The 17,440-nt window shown below is 47.6% G+C and overlaps 1 protein-coding gene across 3 annotated transcripts; it reads left to right on the top strand.

Moving 5' to 3' along the window:
• Nucleotides 1-17,440, top strand: DIO1 (iodothyronine deiodinase 1). Of its 3 annotated transcripts, none has more exons than XM_036257271.1 (4): nt 1-142; nt 9,114-9,260; nt 15,226-15,425; nt 17,372-17,440. In XM_036257271.1, exons 1-4 carry the CDS (start codon nt 1-3, stop codon nt 17,438-17,440), a joined length of 558 nt encoding a protein of 185 aa, XP_036113164.1. The 3 variants fall into 3 exon arrangements, with proteins under 3 accessions (XP_036113164.1, XP_036113162.1, XP_036113163.1); XM_036257269.1 differs by having other exon boundaries at nt 1-322; nt 9,117-9,260; XM_036257270.1 differs by lacking the exon at nt 9,114-9,260 and having other exon boundaries at nt 1-322.

Here is a 17,440-nt window from a genome sequence, read left to right as displayed (position 1 = left end):
ATGGGGCTGCCCCAGCCAGGGCTGTGGCTGAAGAGGCTCTGGGTACTCTTGCAGGTGGCCCTGCATGTGACCTTGGGCAAAGTACAACTGAAACTGTTTCCCGAGAAAGTCAAGCAGCATATCTTGGCCATGAACCGGAAGAACCCGCACTTCTCCTATGACAACTGGGCTCCGACCCTCTTCAGCACCCAGTATTTCTGGTTCATCCTGAAGGTCCGTTGGCAACGACTGGAGGACAAGACTGAGGAAGGGGGTCTAGCCCCAAACTGCCCCGTGGTCCGCCTCTCGGGACAGAGGTGTAACATTTGGGACTTCATGCAAGGTCAGGAGGTTTAAGAGGTGCTTAGAATGGGGATGCTCGAGGCGGTTGGGAAGTGGGTTGGAAAGTCCTGAATTCTTCCACTACTCCAGCTGCTCATTTTTTGGCTTCCTGTCTTCTTCTTCTTCTTCTTTTTTTTTTTTAATCCTCACCCGAGGACATTTTTCCATTTTTTGTTCAGGTAGAGTGGGAGGGAGAGAGAGAAACAGAGAGAGAGAGAAACATCGATGCGAAAGGAACACATCGAGTGGCTGCCACCCGCACAACCGACCAGGGCCAGGGACAAACTGCAACCGAGGTACGCGCCCTTAGCAGGAACCGAACTGGGTCTCTCAGGACCGCAGGCCGACGCTCTAACCGCTGAGCCAAACCGGCCAGGGCTTCCTGTCTTCTTCATACGTCCTGAAACCAGGACTCTCTTTTTCTGACTGGCATCAGCACCTTTGCAGGCACTCAAACTATGAAGCAGCCACACTGGCTTCCAGTGTCTCTAGGACTACTCTTACCACATGATCACTCTGCTTGAGATGCACCCCCCACCCCCCATCAACTCCTGTTCATCCTTCAGATTTCTTCTCGGTGACACTTCCTGCGACAAGCCAACCCCAGCTCCCCAGACTAGGTTACCCCTTCTTGTATACTTAATATCCTAAACTTTTCTTTAGTATTACACCCGTCCTGGTTTGTAATTATGTGTGGTATTTGGTTAATGTCTGTCACCCTCACTAGCCTGCAAGCTCTGTGCAGGTGCAGACCATGGCTCTCACCCACTATTGCACCCCTGTGGCTGCTGCTGACTCAGAGTAGTTGCTCAGTAAATATTTGCTGAAGATCTCTCATGTGTTCTCTGTCTCTTCCAGGCAAACAGCTCAATCTATTTGGGTTCTTAAAGTCCTCTCCAATCAGTTTTCTCCTTTTGTCCTTTCTGCCCAGGACTTCCTCCTCCTTTTTGTGCCCTCTCTTCCCACCCAACTTGTGAATGCCTGCCAGATTGCCCTTCCACAGGCACAGCCTTGACCCCTCAATACCCCAGCTTCCAAACGTGTGCACTCCCACCCCATGCATTCAGAGTGAATGCTCAAGGCCCTCCCTGGGCTGTGCTTTGTGCTCAAGGTCCTTCCTGGACTGATTCCAGCTTTTCTTCCCAAATTCACCTGCAAGCTCCTCCTCACCTTCACTGCCTGTAGACAACGTCGGACCTTGTGTGTCCCTTGTGCTTTCCCTTCTGTCCTTGGGAAAGACAGTTGGCTCTTCCACTCCATTGCCAACAGTTCAAGTCCCCCTCATGTCAGGTCCTGCTCTCCTGTCACCCAGTCTGTGAAGCCATCTCAGATGCTTACAGCTGGGCATGCGCACACTCTTCTGGATTCATGGCTCTCCGTCTGTACTTCTCCTCAGGCGCCGATTGTTCCTACCCAGCCTCGGGCTGCCTAAGCACAAGTGTTTTCTTCTTGCCCAGTGGGAAGTCTTGCAAGAGGGCTGATTCATCTCTGAATTCCAGGGGCCTAGACATAGCAGATAGAGTAGAGAAAATCCCTGAGGCAGTTGGCTACTGTAGAGCTTTACAGTGTTCTTTGGAACCCAAGCCCCACACATACGTTGTATTATATAGGGCCCCCTGGTCTAAGTAGTTTGAGAAACCCTCACACTGTACCCTCCTCTGGAAACTCATGGTGCATGTGAACATATAAGAGGCTCTGAGAAGACCTGAAGCCTAAAAGTAAATGAACAAGATTTGAAAAAACTTTAACACAGCATTGACAAATTTTCCTAACACATCAACCACACACACACACACCCCTCATCCCACTCTTTGCCAGAGGAAATGCCTTTCATCACATCGGTTCCATAGAACACCCTTTGGGAAATGTTGACCTAATCTAGTCCTCTCGTTTTAGAAAGGAAATGGAGAACACTGAGAGGCAAAGGTAATAGAGCCAGTGACTGAGTCAGACCCAGAATCAGGGCTTCTTCTTCCTGTTTTCTTCACTATACCTCAACAATATGAGCACCTCCTATGTGCCAGGCCCTCAGCTAGATGCCACGGACACAGAGTTAGGTAAGACTTGCTCCTTCACTCAAGGAGTTTCTGGTTCTACAGAACAGGTGGATGTGAAAAATTCTTACAGTTCTGTGAGATGGGGGAAGCTCTGGAGGTAGGAACTTTGCCTGAAGGGCTTGGAAGTTTTCCTGGAGGAGGTGGATTTGGAACTAGGCCTTGAAGAATAAGATTTTTGTACCTGAGAATGGAAAAGCGGAGTGTTTCAAGCAAAAAGAAAGCCAAGAGTTTTTTGCTCGTGAGTTTAAACCAGGGTGCACAAAAACCTCTAGTTAGTCCATAAACACCAAGTGACCACTGGTAGTAAGAGCAATAAGCATAGCAACTAAATTTTAGTGTGCATCTACTATGTGCCAGCACTGTGATAGAACCAGGCCAATGTGCAGAATATCAATCATCTAGCAATCAATTCCGTGAAAGCCAACTTGTCTCATGGTCAGTTCACAGAATTTACTTGCCTCTTTTAGTTGTTCATTTTCAGTGGGCCAGTTCACATTTTAAAGACTGTTCTATTTATCTCTGTTTCCTGCGATTATACATGAGACTGAAGAAAGAAGAGAGAAGGAGACTAAAAGATAAACCTAAAAGATAAAACTATGAAATAGAGTTGGCTTTCATCACATTGACCCAGAGTCCTCTGAAATAGTATGTGCTGGCAGTACAGAAATCCACACAGCTGGTCTCTGTCCTGGTAGCTCTCACAACCCAAAGAGAGAGATGGTGTAGTGAGAGAGAGAGCCAGAAGGTTATGAAAGAAGTGGGGTGGCATAGGGAGGTATTCAGAGGAAGGATTCCTGGAAAAGAGGATGGTGAGCTGATTGTCTAGGGACAGTGAAGCCTTGGGGTGAGAAAGGGCGAGAGGGAGCAGAGCGGGATGGAGGGGAGGAGCAGCAGAGGTCCGAGATAGGGAGGAACATCCGTCAGTTTCGCAGAAGTGAGGTGTGGGAGTCACGAAGGGGTGGAGGCTGGAGACATCATCAAGAACTAGAGCTTGCGGGTCTTTATATGTCTCACCAAAGAGTAGACTTTAGCCTGAGGGTATTGGTGGGTTCTAGAAAGATTTTCAAGCAGGAAGTTAACACGATCAGGTCTGCTTATTAGAAATACATCCTGTACCTGCTTTGGAAATCCATGAGGCCACTAAAAAGCTCTATAGTATGCTTTAGGTATATATCTGAACTCATTTTAGAGCCACACTGAAAGTAACCTAAAGCAACTCTTGCATTTTTTTTTTTTTTAATCTTCACTTGAGGACATTTTTTTATATATTTTGTTCAGATAGAGTGGGAGGGAGGGAGGGAGGGAGAGAGAGAGAGAGAGAGAGAGAGAGAGAGAGAGAGAGAGAGAGAGAGAAATATCGACGTGAAAGGGACACACTGAGTGGCTGCCACCCACATGACCCAACCAGGGCCGGGGACAAACTGCAACCGAGGTACGTGCCCTTAGCGGGAACCGAACCCGGGTCTCTCTGGACTGCAGGCCGACGCTCTAACTGCTGAGCCAAACTGGCCAGGGCAACTCTTTCATTGTTTAGACACAAAAGCCCAGAGAAGTAAATTACTCACTCAGAGTCACACAGCAAGTTCTTATAGAGCCAGAACTAGAACTTGTGCCTTCTGACTCTCAGCCCATGTACTTTCTGTTATTGAGTAAGACAACAGAGGATCAGAGGAATTCTCAGACACCGCCTATCCTCTGCATGTTCATGCACATGCACATACATGACATACGCATGCCTTCGGACACACACACAGCAAAACACTGGTTAACTGGTGTATTGTGGCAGAAGGCAAGTTTGATGATTTATTTTCTAGGCAGCTAGGAGTTAATCTGAAACCAGATTTATTTCAGCCTTTGTTTAATATTATTTAAAATCTCTCCTAGTATGTTTATGAGGTGTTATCCAGCTTTCTCTGCTGGGAGAGCCCATTGTGGGGGTTAATTTACTGGTCTGGGGGGTCATGATGGTAGATTTGAGTCCAGCACTACTACAGAGCTGTTTTCCCATGTATACAAGCGAGTTGAATTTGACTGTCCTTGGCTGACTTTCTTTTTGTTTTAATTTTCACCTGAGGTTATTATTATTTTTTTTAAATTGAGTTTTAGACACAGAGAGAGAAACATCGATATGAGAGGGAAACTTCAACCAGCTGCCTCCTGTATGTACCCCAACCAGGAATTGAACCTGTAATCTTTTGGTGTACCAGACGGACAATGCTCCAACCAACTGAGCCATGCAGCAAGGGTATTGCTCAACATCCTTGAAATGGTGTTCTCTGCATCATGGCCTGTGGACATGAGCAAGGTGTTGCCCCCCAGAACTGCCACCCCCTGTACCCACCCTTCTCTCTGCTACCAGGAAAGCAGGGAACTAAGTTTAAACTTTGTCCTCAAAACTGATCCCTGCACCCGACTACACTAAAAATAAACAAATGGCTCTGTCTCTTCTAAGGTCCTAATAGTGGGTGCTGAATCTTTTTTTTTTTTTTCAATTAAAAACAAATTCTAGACAGCTAATATTTAACTCTGCTCCTGAATTTAAGTCTTTTGGATTCTTATCTGTAGGGTAACTCCCTGAGGTCATTGGAGGCCAATGGCTGGCCACTTGTCCGTGACTGACCTCTGAGCTTCTCCTGCTGAGGCCTGGGCATACCTGTCACATGGGAGAGGACTCATTGTGCAATCAACCAACAGCCACTGAGGCCCTCTCACCACCCTCTAGGGCCTCCTATGAGAAAAATCTGTGAGCCAAGGACAAGGAGAACTGTGTATCTCCAGAGAAATTGAGCTGCTTTCTCCTCATATACTGAAAAATGAGGAATATATAACCAATGGCTTCCCCTTTTACTTGGCCACTAGGAAACTCAGAATCAAATATTAGCACAATTGTAATAAATGCAGGGACCTGAAGGCCTATTTATTTGTGTCCCACATTTCCCTCCTCTTCTATGCCTCTCAGAGGGGCATGATTTTTTAAAAATCTCTATTTAATATTTTATTCTATGTGTAAGCTGATTCAAATCCTTTGTGGAAGTAGATGAGGGAATAACTAACCACAAGCAAGTTAAGATGCCCTCTACTCCCCATGCATCAGCAAGTCCTGTCCATTCCAGTTTTCCCTTCTCTACTGACCACACACTAGCCCGTCCTCCCATTATCTCTCATGTGAATTTCCGCCATACCCCCTGGCTATTTCTTTCCAACTTCCATTCTCACCTCAGTCCTTTCCCCACAGAGCAGCTGGAGGAGTCTTCTGTGTAAATCTGATCATTTTTTCATTATACAGCTCTACCGTAGCAGTTAGAGCGCTGGCTTGCAAGCAATAAAAACTCACTCCGGTTTTCTTAGTCACACACACATACATATACAAAGGGGTGTATTAGTGTATACAAAGTGTTGTCAGATCCCCAGAATCAACCACAGCTGGAGCACTGGGCCTGGACTATCTTTTGGCATCAATGGTCAGGCCTGGGTACTGCTCTCACTGTGGTTGCCATGGGAAACCATCAACACTGTAGGACTCCACCATCCCTGATGTGCACTACCACTGGACCGTGGATGAATCCTACCATCTCAATGACTCCAGAATCAAAGATCTATATGGGAAGGTCCAAGCAGTCCTACTTGAGTCACTGACTGTGCCCTGGCCCCTCTGTCTTCCATAGAGCAAGGCTGGGCACACTCTCCCATCAATAAATAGTACACAAAATAGGAAATTCCAAGTAAGAAGAAGAATTAGAAGCTGGGCAGCCAAACTTATAACAAATATCACCCTCCTTGCTTTGTATATCCATGACGACCTATTGTACCTAGAATAAAATTCAGATTCTTTTTTTTTAATCTTCACCCAAAGATATTTTTACATTTATATTCAGACAGAGTGGGAGGGAGAGAGAGAGAGAAACATCAATGTGAGAGAGACACATTGATTGATTGCCACCCGCACGACCCCAACTGGGACTTGGGACTAACCACAATTGAGGTAGGTGCCCTTGGCCGGAATCAAACTCGTGACTCTTTGGTCTGCGGGCCGATACTCTAACCATTGAGCCAAACTGACCAGGGCAAAAATTCAGATTCTTTACAGTGCAGGAGAGCCTGCCAGCTCTGGCCCATACTGCCCTATCCAACCACGACTCCCACTCCACCCCGAGCCTGGCTTCGGTCACATTGGCCTTGCAGGTCCTTGAACACATCAAGCTCTGTCTGTCCCTCCTCAGGGCCTTTATATATGGAGTCTCTTTGTCTGGAATGCCCTTTTCCTCCCTTTGTCCCCACTAGCTCACTCCTAGTCTTCATTTCTCCAGTTAAATAACATCTCATCAGAGGCTTTCCTTGACCCACCTGTCTAAAGTAGGTCACTCCTAAAAAAAAATTTTTTTTCTAAATCAATAAAGTAGGTCATTCCTTTAGAGTCTCTTTCATAATACTTATCATAACTTGAAATTACTTTATTTATGCCTTTACCTATTTTTTTTGCTAGTCTCCCATTAAATAGACCTCAAATTGCTCCCCATTAAACAGACCTCAAATTTCATGCAGGCAGAGACCTGCTGTCTTTTCTCTGCTGAATCCCTAGTGTGTCACAGAGAGCCTTGTACATGATAGTGCAGAATCAACGCTTGTAGGTGGAAGGAGAGTGTGTCCCGTTTGCGGATGCGAGGATGAATGAGGAACAGGCCTGCCCTCAAGGGGCAGTGAGCCGCCTGGGCGATACAGACGCCCTGTCACAGTGCAGGACCTGCCATGCTCTCCTAGGTGTACAGTAAGGGCTCAACAATGACAGCTCTGGCCATAAGTAACCACAGGGTGCTAGCGGCTCCCTAGAGTTCTCCTCGATTAGGCTGGGAGAGTTACAGAAGGCTCCCTCCCAGGGCAGGCTTCATGGGACTAGTGAATCACACAGGGTCCCACATTCAAAAGGGCCCCATGCTTGAGGTTTTAATGCTCTGCTATAGATGTCTTGAAATTCTTAACAGTTTTATCTTTGAATTTGCCATTTTGTAACCTGATGCGACAATGGAACATGCCCCAGGTACTTGGAGCCTTAGCTCCTGCAGGATCCCAGCCTCCCTGCTCCCCTAGGACAAGTTCTCCAAGACCCACCCTTCCACTCCCAACCCATGTAGCCTCCTTCCTGTTCTCACCCAGTGACTGCTACCACCTTCTGGCCCCAATTAGGGCCTGGACATGGGCCAGGTTCAGGTGTGGGCATCCCGCAGTGTCTCATGACAGAGCAGGAAGGCAACCGTCCGCATCCTGGGCTGACAGCGTCATGGTACAATTTGGCAAGTGACTGGGGGTAATTGGATAGGAGGGGTCTCTTGCCACCTCCCTCCTCCATCAAGGTACCTAGCATGTCCCTCTACAGTTTGTAATCTCCTGTGGGTTGGGGTGGAAGGCAAGTGGGAAGGAGAAATCTCTGGTTCCTGGCTGGGGCGTGGTGCATTGGTCTGGTGGCTGGAGGGAGAGGAAAGCCAGTAGCCAGTGACCACAGACACACATACACATGCACACTGAATTTTGGGGCTCCTGGGTGTCTTTGAGGGTCTGCCTTCACCCTATGAATATCCCTGTGCCCAGGGGAGTGCAACATTAAACAGTAACTAAAAAGTGCCATGCTGCCCGGTTGGTGTCCCTCAGTGGTTAGAGCGTTGGCCTGTGGACCAAAGTGTCGCAGGTTCAGTTTCATTCAAAGGCACATACTTCAGTTGCGGTTCAAGGGCATGTACTTTGGTTGTGGTTAGGTCCTCTGATCGGGGTCGTGTGGGAATCAACCACATCGATGTTTCTCCCTTTCTCTCTCTCTCTCTCTCTTTTTCTCTAACTCTCTCTTTCTCTCTCTCTCTCTCTCTCTCTCTCTCTCTCTCCCCCACCTCTTCCCCTCCCACTCTGTCTGAAAATAAATGGAAAAATATCCTCAGGTGAGGATTTAAAAAAAAGTACCATGCCAGGGCAAGGGAGAGACCACAAAAGAAAAATCTTTATATTTTTATATACTCAATGGCACCGTCCCCATTTTTGAACAAGGAGCCCTGAATTTTCATTTTGTACTGGACCCAGCAAATTATGTAGCTGGCCCTGCTCCCACCTTTCACTCCATTTTGTGGAGTCCCTTTCACATCATAGCTCAGGGAGTAGATAATAGCTAATAAGAACAGCTTACATTTATTGAGCACCTCCTATGGACCCTTATCTGTATTAACCCCTTTAATTCTCATAACAATCCTACAAAGTATTATTACTATGTCCATTTATGGATGAAGACACTAAGGTGCTTTGGAAAGAGCATTAAATTAAGAGTCTAGGAACCAGAGTATTAATTGTAGCTCCACTACTCACCTGCTATGTGACATGAGACAAGCCCATAAACCTCAGTTTGTCTACAAAGGGAGGAAAAAATTACCTACCTTGTAGTATACTAATCACATTACACGAGAGAATGGATGTGCATTTGCCTTGTAAACTGCATGAAATGGACTCTTCTTATCATTCTTTTCTTTCCCACCCAGCAACTGCAGGTGGTCCACTAAGACCATCTGATGAAACTCCTCATTTCATAGAGGAGCAAACTGGCTCCGCTAAGTCATACTCTCTAAGCTTCAGCTCCCCACTGTGCCCTTAATCCATCTTAGAGGGAAATAACGACAACAGAATTGAAGCGGAGGTGAAGATGGTGCTTGCAAAATAAATGCTGTGTGTAGATTACTGTTTGGTGTGGTTCCATTTCTGTTTCAGGCAACAGGCCACTGGTGCTGAATTTTGGAAGTTGTACCTGACCTTCATTTCTTTTCAAATTTGACCAATTCAAGAGACTTATTGAAGACTTCAGTTCCACAGCAGACTTTCTCGTCATTTACATTGAAGAAGCACATGCATCAGGTACACAAAGATCTCCTGCCTCTAACTCCTCCTGCCCTCTTCTTGCTCCCCTCCACCCAAGGTTGGAGATGGTGAGAGGTATAGGAGGAGAGAGGCAAAGGGTCACTGTTCACCCCCATCTCCCTGTCCCTGAAATGTTTACCCATTCCTTCTAACTTCAGTCTGTGCTTTCAACTAGGCACACAAAGCAGAAAACCTGGAGTGACAGGGTCTAGCTGGGGGAACATCTAATATCCTGAATAGAGAAACAGGGAAATCAAGGGAGAGGAGCTAATATGAGCACAGTGACAAGGAATTTAGAGCTGAATGTCACAAGTGAAATGACTGCTGTTTAGCTACTTGTGAAATCCATGCTAAGGCCCTCTGAGCTCAAAGGGACATCATGGTTCACCTCCATCAGTGGTTCCCAAGCTCTAGTGACCATCAGAATCACCTGGAAGGCTTGTTAAAACATACTGCTGGCCTTGCTGGTGTGGCTCAGTGGTTGGGCGTCAACCCATGCACCAAGAGGTTGCCAGTTTGGTTCCCCCTGAGGGCACATGCCCAGGTTGTGGGCCAAATCCCCAGTGGGGGGCATGCAGGAGACGCCCCATCGATGTTCTCTCATTGATGTTTCTATCTCTGTCTCCTTCTCCCTTCCTCTCTCTCTAAAATCAATAAAAAACTATTATTAAAAAGAAAAACAAAAAAAAAACCAGATTGCTGGACCCCACCCCAGAGTTTGAGTCAGATCTGAGGTGGGCCTGAAAATGTACATTTCTAACAAGCACTAGGTGATGCTAAAGCTACTGGTCTGGGAACCACACTTTGATAATCACTTCCCCAGGCCAGATTTTACCTGGAATGGAATAGGAATCCTTTCCTTAGTCCCTACTAGATGGGAAATCTTGTTCCTTTACTGGACAGCTCCATTTGTAAGAAAACCCTTTCTTGCTATGGGCAGATATATCCCTTCCTGAAACTTCCACATCTTGGTCTAAGCCCCACAAGCTTTACAAAGTGGTCAGATACACTTTTAACTTCCTGGTTTTCATGGGGATCAACCCCATGAATTTGGCCCAACTCTCAAACCCGGAAATTGAAGAAGGCAAGAGGCTTGGGTGGCCAAGTGGAATGAATGTCGTTTACTCACCCATCTCCCCACAAGATTCGTCTGTTAACCAGCACCAGGCAGAGTCCATGTCACAGACTTAGAGCTCAGTAAAAGCTGGGTGAATGAGTGAGTACTTCAGGCCAGCATTGCCTTGCTGGCTGATCCACGTGCTGTAGCTGTAGAGATTACTATTATCAGCAAAGTTGATCCTGCAGCCCTTTCTCCAGTGTGTCCCAAGGTCCCTGGTGTCAGCGCTACCTGGGTTGCTTGTGAAAATGTATATTCCAGGGCCCTTCCCCAGACCCTATGCATCTTGACTTATATGCACTCAAAGGTTTGAGAACTGCTTTCAACTTCATACTTTGTTCATTTAACTGGCAGCTCTTGTTCTCATTAAGACTTTGGGGCAACTTAAAATATTATCATAGGGTAATAGGTACATAGAGGTTTGACTATGCTGACTGTTCTCTCAGCCTTTATGTATATTTTAAAATTTCCCTAATAAAATATAAACAGCATAGGTAACAGAACAGCAAGTGAAAGCACAATACCTCTTTGTTAAATACCCCTTTGGGGGAGCAGCAGGCCTCAGTTAGAGAACTGGGTGCCTGCAGGTGTCTGCGGTCTCCAGGGCTGAGAGATGATGCCTGGTGTCATCACTGCTGACAGCGGAAGCTTGGCCAAGGCCGATTTAACTGTCCCGGGCCAGCACTTCCCAAACTTTACTGTTTGCACTTAAACCACCTGGGATCTCACTAAGATGCAGATTCTGGCTCAGTAGGACTTCAGAAGGCTCTGAGATTTGGCATGTCTCACTAGCTCCCCAGGCGATCCTGGGGCTCCAAGGGACCACACTTGGAGTGACAAGGTCCTAGAGGATCTAGCTTTAATTTCTGAAAAATAAGTTGCAAACTGGGACAAGAATGGTCAAAGCATCATAGATATTGTTTCTGGTCCCGATACCTGTCTCCTCACCCATTTCTTCTAGAGTCAGACCAGCAAGTTTAACCCTTCCACAGCCCAGGGCTGCCTACCTCATCCATTGAGGAAAAGCTTCCTGTCCCTATCCTGCTACAGACTTTATTTCTGGCCTCTGTGCTTTGCCACTCCTGGTTGGGGCATTTCTTCCTCCTCCCCACCTTCTTCCCCAGGGTACTTGTTTCTGTCAGCCAGACAGAAGTAGGTACAGCCTGAACCCCACAAATGAAGTGCACAGAGCCAGTTCCAGGGTCTAGGTCCAGGGTCTGTGTCCGAAATCAGTTGGCTTCCTTCTTCCCAGACACCATGTTTGTTCAGGCAAATTATGGGGAAACACAAGTTGTGGTAGGAGGAACAGACTCTGGAGTTTCGGGCCTGAATGTGAGTCCTGGCTCCATCAGGCGCTGGCCACACAACCTAGGGCAACTCACTTCCACGGCAGCCTCTGCACCACTGAAATGCGATGACAACTCTGATCTCACAGAATCGCTTGTTCAGCAATATTTAACACGTGCCTGCTGTGTGCTGGGCCTAGGGGTATAGAGACGAAAGATAACACAGTTCTTGCCTCTAAGGAACTCACAGGTGAAGTCGGGAGGCAAGTCCGGCTCCTGTCCGGGCCTTCACGTTCTCAGCTGCAGGATGGGCACGAGCACCTCTGCTTGGCCTCCCACAGGGAGCTGCTGTGAAGCTCTACTGAGCAAATGGGTGGGCAAGACTGACTGCCCAAATGTGATACAAATATAAGCTGGTCTTCTTGTCATCTGCAAAGTCCTGATGTCTTGGGGGAGATAATAAATACTTTAAATACTGGTGTTTCTTGAGGGTAGGGGACTGAGCAGAGGACTTTGACGCATTGAGAAGGTGAAGCAAATTCTACTGATGGACTTAAGCCAGTTCTATTGCCCTGGGAGGCAACTATTATTTAAACATAGGCCATGTGGCTTCCAAAGGAACTCATGACCACATTATTTGGGGTCCAGGCTCCCCAGAAATGGGGCGAGTAGAAGGGGACATAGCAATTTATAGTTATTTTTTCAACCTGTGGGCCCATTAGCTAATGAGTGCCACCTCCTGTAAGCAGGCAGAAGGGCACCCTGGCAAATGTGGCCAATTGAAAATGCCCTTGCATTTAAAGTTAAGTAGCTTTATTTATTTATTTATTTTTTTATCCTCACCCGAGGACATTTTTTGTTCAGATGGAGAGGGAGGGAGAGAGAGGAAGAGAGAGAGAGAGAAACATCGACGTGAAAGGACACATCAAGTGGCTGCCACCCGCACGACCAACCAGAGCCGGGGACAAACTGCAACCGAGGTACGTGCCCCCAGCGGGAACCGAACCCGGGTCTCTCTGGACCGCAGGCCGACGCTCTAACCGCTGAGCCAAACCGGCCAGGGCTTAAGTAGCTTTAAATGACGGGAGTTTGGGAGTTTGGGGGTTTGGGGGGTGGGCATGGGGGTGGGGAGAAACATCTCCAGAACAAAGTAGCAGAAAATCTGTGGTATATAATAACAACTGAATTCTTCCACCTGTCTGTTATCTTGGGGGCAAACAAAATAAACCAATATTTTTTTAGCAGCTTCTATGAACCAGGCAGAGTACTGGGAATTCCATACCTGTTATCTCAGTTAAGCCTCACGACCATCTACTTTAGGTTCTTATTAACCCATTTACAGATAAGAATACTGAGAATTTAAAGAGATTTTAAAGAGCTTACCCAATATCACATGGCTTAGTGTGTCAGGGAAGCCTTCCCGGAGAATATAATGTTAGAGCCATAGTTCTCAACTAAGGGGGATTTTGTTTTCCAGGGGTCATTTGGCAGTATCTGAAGATATTTTTGGTTGTTACAAATTGAAGGGGCGAGTGGCTACTGACATCAGTGAGTAGAGGCCAAAGATGCAGTTCAACATCCTGTAACACACAGGACAGCCTTCCACAATAAAGAATTATCTAGGCCCTGGCCAGTTTGGCTCAGCGGTTAGAGCGTCGGCCTGCGGTCCAGAGAGACCCAGGTTTGGTTCCCGCTAAGGGCACGTGCCTCGGTTGCAGTTTGTTCCTGGCCCTGGTTGGTCGTGCTGGTGGCAGCCACTCGATGTGTCCCTTCACGTCGATGTTTCTCTCTCTCTCCCTCTCTCTCTGAACAAAAAATGGAAAATGTCCTCGGGTGAGGAAAAAATAAGAATGATCTAGCCCGAAATGTCAACAGTGTCAATGTTGAGAAGCCCTGAGTTACAGTTGAGCCTTAAAGGAACAGGTGGGATTTCGAGCATGGAAGAGATGGTTCAGAGAAAGGGCGGCGAGGTGTCAGCATCACCTGAGGAGTACACTCTGGCTGGATGTGGAAGGACTAGCAACTGTGACTGGAAATGTAGGTGGGGAGAGATGACAGGGATCATTAAATGCTATGCTGAGCAGTTGGTCTTGTAATTGGTGTTTAAGCAGAAAAATAATACGATCAAATTTTGTGTTGGGAATCCCTCTTGGGGATTTTTGGATGACGAGTTAGAAGGTAGTGAGATCAGGAGGTTGTTGCCCAGCTAGCAGTTGTACTGGGCTCTGAGCTCACTCTGAGGGGCTCGATCATGAGGCTGTCAGTAGAGCTCACTCCGCTGCAGCAGCAGAAGGCACAGTATTCAAACAAGGAGGGAGAAAGTCCCCTCTACTCACACTGCACCTGGAGGCAGGGGCTGTGATGAAAAGGGCGGAAGTGAGGGACAGCTTGGGGGTGAGTGGGTCAAGAAACCCCAAGTCTTACAGCCACCTGGCTGGGGCAAAAAGCTGGAGGAAGACTAGAGACATGGGCCAGGTCACTAAGGACCTGGTAGGCCATACTGAGAAGCTTGGGATTTGTCCTGAAGGTGATAGGGAGCCATTGAAAGATCTAAGCAGGAGAGTGACATAGTCAGATTTGCACTTTGGAAAGTGAAAGGTCAGCCGAAGGAGGAACACACCTGGGTTCAGGCAAGAGAACTTTATTGGGGAGTTACCTGCCGGGCTGACTCCTAAGGTGGGGGTCAGTGCCCGTATAACAGGCAGGGTTATATAGGGGATGAATGGGCGTGGGGCTGGCAGCCCTTCAGAGGGAGGGGACAATGTGATTTAGCTACTTGTGTAGGTATAACCATAAGGAGACCAAGGTGGATCTCCTTTCCCAGGGTGATTCAACCTGGACACCTGGGGTAGTGATTTGGAACATCTTGTTTCTCAGAATTCTTTTCATATATCAAGGGAGGAGGGAGTTGGAGACCTTGGCTGCAACCCAATCAGAAAGAACAGTCTAGTGGAGAATAATCAAAAGAGAAAAATTATCTAGACTCTAAAGCAGTAGTTCTCAAACTTCGGCATGTGTTAGAATCATCGGGAAGGCTGACAAAACAGATCATTGGCCCCATTCTTGGTCAGTCTAAGGTAGGGCCTGAGAATTTGCATGGCTAACAAACTCCCAGGTGATGCTGATGCTGCTGGTCTGGGCAGCTCACACTTAGAGAGGCAAAGGTCAAGAGCGGTATTTCTCTAAGTGTGGTCCAGACACTAGCAGCCTTGGCATCCTGGGAGCTAGCTGGACTCAGGGCCACCCTAGACACACTGAGTCAGAATCTTCCTGTAATTCGGTCTGAGCGATTCGTTACCACATTAAAGTTTGAGAAGTTCTGGTCTGTTGGGCTGTTTCACGTTGAAGAGCAGAGGTCTGGGAGTCAGGAGCCACAGGCTTCAGTTCTGGATCAATCTCTAACTCCCTATGTGATCTCATGCATTTACCCATAATAGGAAACTAGGCCAAATCATGGCAAAGGGCTCCTCTCCCTGGGACCCAGTTATAAGTGGGCGGTAATCTAAAAAAAAGTGTATGCCATGCCTGTGGGGTCCACTTCGTGTCCTTTCTCTTGTAGATGGCTGGGCTTTTAAGAACAACGTGGTCATCAGGAATCACCAGAACCTCCAGGACCGCCTCCAGGCAGCCCACCTGCTGCTGGACAGGCGCCCCCAGTGCCCTGTGGTGGTGGACACAATGAAGAACCAGAGCAGCCAGCTCTATGCGGCGCTACCCGACAGGCTTTATGTGCTCCAGGAGGGCAGGATCCTCTACAAGGTAGTGACCACCCCAGGGGCAGGGGCCCGGGGAGGGCAAAGGGCACAGAGAGGCTTCCTATCAGGCAGACCTGGATTCAAATTGCTGCCCAGCGATTGACCAGCCATGTGACTATGAGCAAGTCCTTTCTTTCCTTGGAGCTTTGGTTTCCTCTTCTGCAAAATAGAGATATTGGCCCCCGTGTCTCAGGGGATGAAATAATGCACAGGAAAGCACCCAGCGTTCAGACTGGAGCTAGAGCCTCCTGGCAGCCTCCTGAACCCAGAAGACTGGCCCAGCCCTGGTTTAGTTTGAAGCTGAGACAGAGAATGTTGTTTCCATTTTATAAACAATGCTCAGAGACGGGAATTGACTTGCCCAAGGTCACTCTACACAAGGCTGATTTTAATTCTAAATCCTCTGGGTGGAATGAGTCAACAGTGGGAGGGTCTGAAGCAGGGAATCTCTGAGGCAGGCCTGAACCTGGAGGGGCTGAAGGAGGCTGGAAGAAAGCAAACTCTGAAGTTCAGAGCTGGAAAGGCTGAAGCAGAAATTCAGGACAGGCATTGAGTCCAGGCTTCCTTTCTGGAAGGATTGTGTTCTCTCAAGGCTTCCAGCCTGGCCAGAGTGAGGGACAGTCTCTGCCCCCCTGGGCACTGCTGGCCTCCTCTGAGAGGGCAGAAAGTAAGTTGATAGCTGCTGTAGGGATTGCCAGCCTTGGAGAGCACATGGAGCCCAGCCATGTGGATACTCCTTGCCCACGGGTCAAGCTGGCCCTCTGTATGCAAGTGAAACAAGAAACAACTTGTAAATGAATTCCCAAGGTGCCAAGGGTCACAGCAGGAGGATTCAGGTCCTTTTTCCTTTCTCCTCCCCTGAGACATGATTCTAAGATGGTGGCAAGCTGGGCACTGTGTCCCTACCCTGGGTTAGGCCCTGTGTGAACACCGGAAACACAAAAATGAATTAAAAGTGGCCCACACTTTACTTGAGGTGCTCACAGTCTAGGGGATAAGGAAGACCCAGACAGAGTGTCAGAGAGACTCCAGAGGAGGGGTAACAAACCTTTCCTGTAAAGGGCCAGGTAATAAATACTTTCGACTTTTTTGGCCCAACAATCCCTGTCATGACAATTCTGTTCCGTTGGTGTAACACAAAACTGGCATAGACAAAATGTAAATGAAAGGGCGTGGAGGCATCAGGACAGATTTAGCTCTCAGACAGGTAGTTTCCAACCCCTGGGGACAAGTAAGCTTTTCAGAGGAGGTGACAGTTGCTTGGCTAAGGGATAAGGAGCCAGCCATGTGAGCATGGTAAGTGAAAACCATTGCAGAATTGAGAAGAGGGTGGGCAAAGGCACTGAGGCATGTTAGGGCAGGGTGTGAATGGAGAATTAAGGGCACTTGGGTTACAGGGATCTCATTCTGGGCCAACGACTTTGGCCTTCATTTTAGAGCAAAAGAGAGCCATTGAAGAATTTTGAGCAGGGGTGATGCATGATCAGATCCTTACTTTAGAAAGATCACTGGCTATTGGGTGAAGAAGGGAGTGGAGAGAGCAGGGCAAAGTCAAAGTCGGGAGGTGGAAGAGGGGAAGACGGCTGAACTAGGCAGTGGGACTAGAGAGGCAGAGGTGATTCTGATGTAGAATGAAGAGAACTGGATGTGAGGGGTGGAGAAAACAAGGCCAGTCTGAAGGTATAATTATGGAAGAAAAGTGTATTTGTATAAACCCATTTCTCCTTTTGAAATGAGTCACTTTACCCCACGCTGGTTTTCCTCCTGCTTCTGTCCTTTCTTCCTGTTAAATGTTGTTGCCACTTCACACCCTCTCCCTGGGTAATCTCAAATACCTCATGGTTGCATCTGCATTGGACCACACCATCCCGATGACTCCCACGTGGATATCACTATCCCGGATCTCCTGAAAGTCAGAAATCTGGGAATGCTGATTTATTTCTCTTGCAGGGTAAGCCTGGCCCTTGGAACTATCATCCAGAGGAAGTTCGTGCTGTTCTGGAAAAGCTCCACAGTTAA

Source organism: Molossus molossus, unplaced genomic scaffold, assembly GCF_014108415.1.
Source record: "Molossus molossus isolate mMolMol1 unplaced genomic scaffold, mMolMol1.p scaffold_m16_p_12, whole genome shotgun sequence".
NCBI lineage: Eukaryota > Metazoa > Chordata > Mammalia > Chiroptera > Molossidae > Molossus > Molossus molossus.
This window is presented reverse-complemented; position numbering and strand designations above follow the sequence as displayed.

Coding starts and splice junctions, on each gene's coding strand:
- DIO1 (XM_036257270.1), top strand. CDS start 1: ATGGGGCTGCCCCAGCCAGGGCTGTGGCTGAAGAGGCTCTGGGTACTC. Junction 323..15,225: donor CATTTGGGACTTCATGCAAG/GTCAGGAGGTTT, acceptor TTTCTCTTGTAG/ATGGCTGGGCTTTTAAGAAC. Junction 15,426..17,371: donor AGGGCAGGATCCTCTACAAG/GTAGTGACCACC, acceptor TTTCTCTTGCAG/GGTAAGCCTGGCCCTTGGAA.